General features: G+C 41.9%; 1 protein-coding gene across 1 annotated transcript; it reads left to right on the forward strand.

Annotated features, from left to right (window-relative positions):
• Window positions 1–219: 219 nt before the first annotated feature.
• Window positions 220–2,545, forward strand: LOC129776376 (Golgi resident protein GCP60). The gene is made up of 6 exons (XM_055781972.1): window positions 220–639; window positions 704–750; window positions 836–1,502; window positions 1,564–1,685; window positions 1,744–1,915; window positions 1,979–2,545. Exons 1-6 carry the CDS (start codon window positions 486–488, stop codon window positions 2,224–2,226), a joined length of 1,410 nt encoding a protein of 469 aa, XP_055637947.1. The 5' UTR covers window positions 220–485; the 3' UTR covers window positions 2,227–2,545.
• Window positions 2,546–3,175: the final 630 nt, after the last annotated feature.

The raw sequence follows: 3,175 nt of genomic DNA on the forward strand, positions 1-3,175 counted from the left end.
TTGTAATGCATTCAATGATTGAAGACTAATAGCGTGCATCCATTAACTCGATTTGTTTACATTTGTTACATAAGACCTTTTCAAAAGTTACGCGAGAAATAGTCTATAAGGGCATGTTGCACAACTTTTGTGTATCCATGCAACATTTGCGTATGGCATGAATTCTGTGATGCAACATTCAAATGAAGCACGTCACAGTCGCACGCACATCCTCAAACAAAACAACTGACAGTTCAGCTCCGTGAAAATTCATTGCACTTCTTTTCCAGAACATCAGCAAAATGTACGTGTAAGCAATCGGTGGAGTTGAACTTTTCCAATTTGTTTTGCTCAGGCGGTGGCCCACAACAAACAGCATTTACAGGCTTGTGTTTCCAGTTTGTCAAAGCATCATTGCTTCTATATTGTACGATTTGCGGGCTGCATTGATAATACCGTGAGTGGGAGACGACATCACCACTATAAGTTTGTGATAGCGACGGAACATGATAAGTGCGGATAACGTTGAGCAGTCACTCAGACAGCTCGCACTGGAAAGTAGCTGTAATGGTAACGGTTTCGACAGCGAGGATAGCAAGATCCTCAAGTGGAACCTGCCACTGAGGGAACTGTATAAAATGGCCTGTAGCTTCTATAAGGGTAGGTTTACTTTGAGTACACAATGTAGGTTGAGTATTGAGAGCGGCTAATTTGTATCCCGCAGAAAAGTCCGGCAAGGCTATCCATTTAAGTTACGAAGATAACCTGAAGGTAACAAGCATGCATGGTTAATTTGCTGTTTTGTAACGGTAAATTACCGTTCTTAGAAATTAACGCTTCTGCTTTGTTGTTCTAGCTGGTTGCGTTCACGCAACAGGCGGCTCATGGCCCACTGGATGTGGCCAAAACCCCACAATTGGGTATGTTCGATGTCATCGGGAAGGATCGTCGAATCGCATGGCAACACTTAGGAACTATAACGAAACTGCAGGCTATGGAGGGTTTCATTGATTTGTTGGATCGACTGTGTCCATTGTTCAAACCTTATGTGGAAGCCATCAAGAAGGATCGGGAGGAGAAAATTCGTCAGGCCCAATTAGAGGAAGCTCGCCGGAGAGAACAGCAGGAGAAGGAGAAGGAGACATTAGCCGAACTGAAGAGAATGGAAGACGAAAGGAACAGGGAGGAAATGCAGAGGCGCCAGTTGCAGGATGCTTTGAACCAGCAAACGTATCACCAGTTCAAGGACTACGCTGAGAAGCAATTCCCTGGAAATCCGGAACAACAAGCAGTACTCATCAGACAATTGCAGAACGAGCATTATCACCAGTATATGCAACAGCTGCAGGCGCAGGTCTCCAGTAACTATTCACAAATGAGGGCTAGTGGGGAAAGCGAGTCGGAATTGAATGGCAGCGGTTTTGAGTATCCCGCTGGGCAACATCAGGATCAGACAATAAGCGCCAAAGAAAATAGCCAACTCGAGTACAAAGAGCAGTGCGATAGTGACGAAGAGTCCGGAGGTAAACTTGAACTGCATAAGCGCAAGAAATTTCGGTAATATTAATTTAAACTTACTTTCAGAGTACGCTGTTATAAGCCCCGCCAATATGTGGACCAAATCGGACATTAAACTGTTTAAACAAGAGGTAACATCCGGGAAAGGAGATGGAGTAATTCGCGTTTGTCATGGCGATACCATAACTGTGAGTTAGAACGAAATACATTCATTCAAATGATCTCTACAGCTTCACCATTCATTAGGTTCGAGTTCCAACGCACGAAGGGGGCTCCTGCCTGTTCTGGGAGTTTGCTACTGACAATTATGATATCGGTTTTGGTGTATACTTTGAGTGGGGCAAACCATCGACCACAGAAGTTTCGGTACACATTAGCGAAAGTGATGAAGACGAGGATACTCTTGAAGATGATGATGGTATACTTCATTTTGTATTTTTTTTTTTCAATCTGATGTATAATATGTTATCGCTTTTCAAAGTGGTCTGTGCGGAGGACCTTGAGTGCGGCGTTCAACAGCAGAAACAGTACAATAGTAGCAGCAGCTCTTCGGTCAATAGGAACCCAATATCTATCATCGTGCCCATCTATCGGCGCGAGTGTCAAACGGAAGTATACGCCGGCTCTCACAGCTACCCCGGAGAGGGAACATATCTCCTCAAGTTCGACAATAGCTACAGCTTGTGGCGTTCGAAAACGTTGTACTATAAGGTGTTCTACACGCGATAATCAGCTGTAGTCGTGCAAAAATCACTTGCATTTCACGGATTGGTTACTTTCGGCTCGTTTTCTAAGAAGACACATAATTTCAAGACGTACATTTTCCTAACGTACTGTGCTGTCCACGATCGCACAACTGTCCCGTCAATGATTTGTTCGAACAAAGTAGATTATCACGAAAGATGTTTGTGAGCATAAATAGAACGTGTTCAGATCGTAAACTGTGGAACACTTATTTCCGAAAGGAGTTGTTTGATAGTTTAATAGATTTTAACACTACTGTATATCGCATAATACAAAAAAAGGGAATAAACGAACTGCGATGAGACTTTTTGTTTCTGTAAGAAGAGTGCAATATGGACTCTATAAATAGCGCTCTATTATTAGTGGTCTCTTTTTTTTTCAGTTGCTCAGAGGTAAAACAAAAAAAAATATAGATTCATCATAACTAATAGCATAATTAAACGTTTCATGCGGATGAGCCATGATGACTAATATGTATGTTATATTTCTGTATAAACCAAACGGATATCGATGGAATTAATAAAAGAAACACTGTTGAGTTACTCGATGTCATGCTAATTAACTGTCTTTGTTTTCAGTTCGCTCTCCATATGATTCGATCACAATTAGTATCTTTGGAACAGCCTTGATGATATCTATAACTTCGCCGGATACTAATTTACTGTTGTTGGTATTTCTCGTTGAGTATAACCTGGAGGCACGCAATCTCTCGATGATGACACCATTGAACGAAGCCGTTTATTACATTCGGAATAGTTTTGCGTCGCCTCATTTCATGTTTCTTGACGGAATATCTGAATATACGGGGTGATTTGGTTCGAATGGTCTGCTCTACTTTTACATGTATCAGCGACAGAGCCCTCGTAATTGGTGTGGTAGCAGTTCGTTGTGATAAAATTCGGGTTCATTTCGGAGCAACCTAAATTTTTTATTT

Source organism: Toxorhynchites rutilus, chromosome 3, assembly GCF_029784135.1.
Source record: "Toxorhynchites rutilus septentrionalis strain SRP chromosome 3, ASM2978413v1, whole genome shotgun sequence".
NCBI classification, from domain to species: domain Eukaryota; kingdom Metazoa; phylum Arthropoda; class Insecta; order Diptera; family Culicidae; genus Toxorhynchites; species Toxorhynchites rutilus.

Bases quoted from the DNA above. Each gene is read 5' to 3' on its own strand.
- LOC129776376 (XM_055781972.1), top strand. From the start codon at position 486: ATGATAAGTGCGGATAACGTTGAGCAGTCACTCAGACAGCTCGCACTG. The intron at 751-835 runs GTAACAAGCATG...TTGTTGTTCTAG, and splicing joins GTTACGAAGATAACCTGAAG to CTGGTTGCGTTCACGCAACA. The intron at 1,686-1,743 runs GTGAGTTAGAAC...ACCATTCATTAG, and splicing joins GTCATGGCGATACCATAACT to GTTCGAGTTCCAACGCACGA.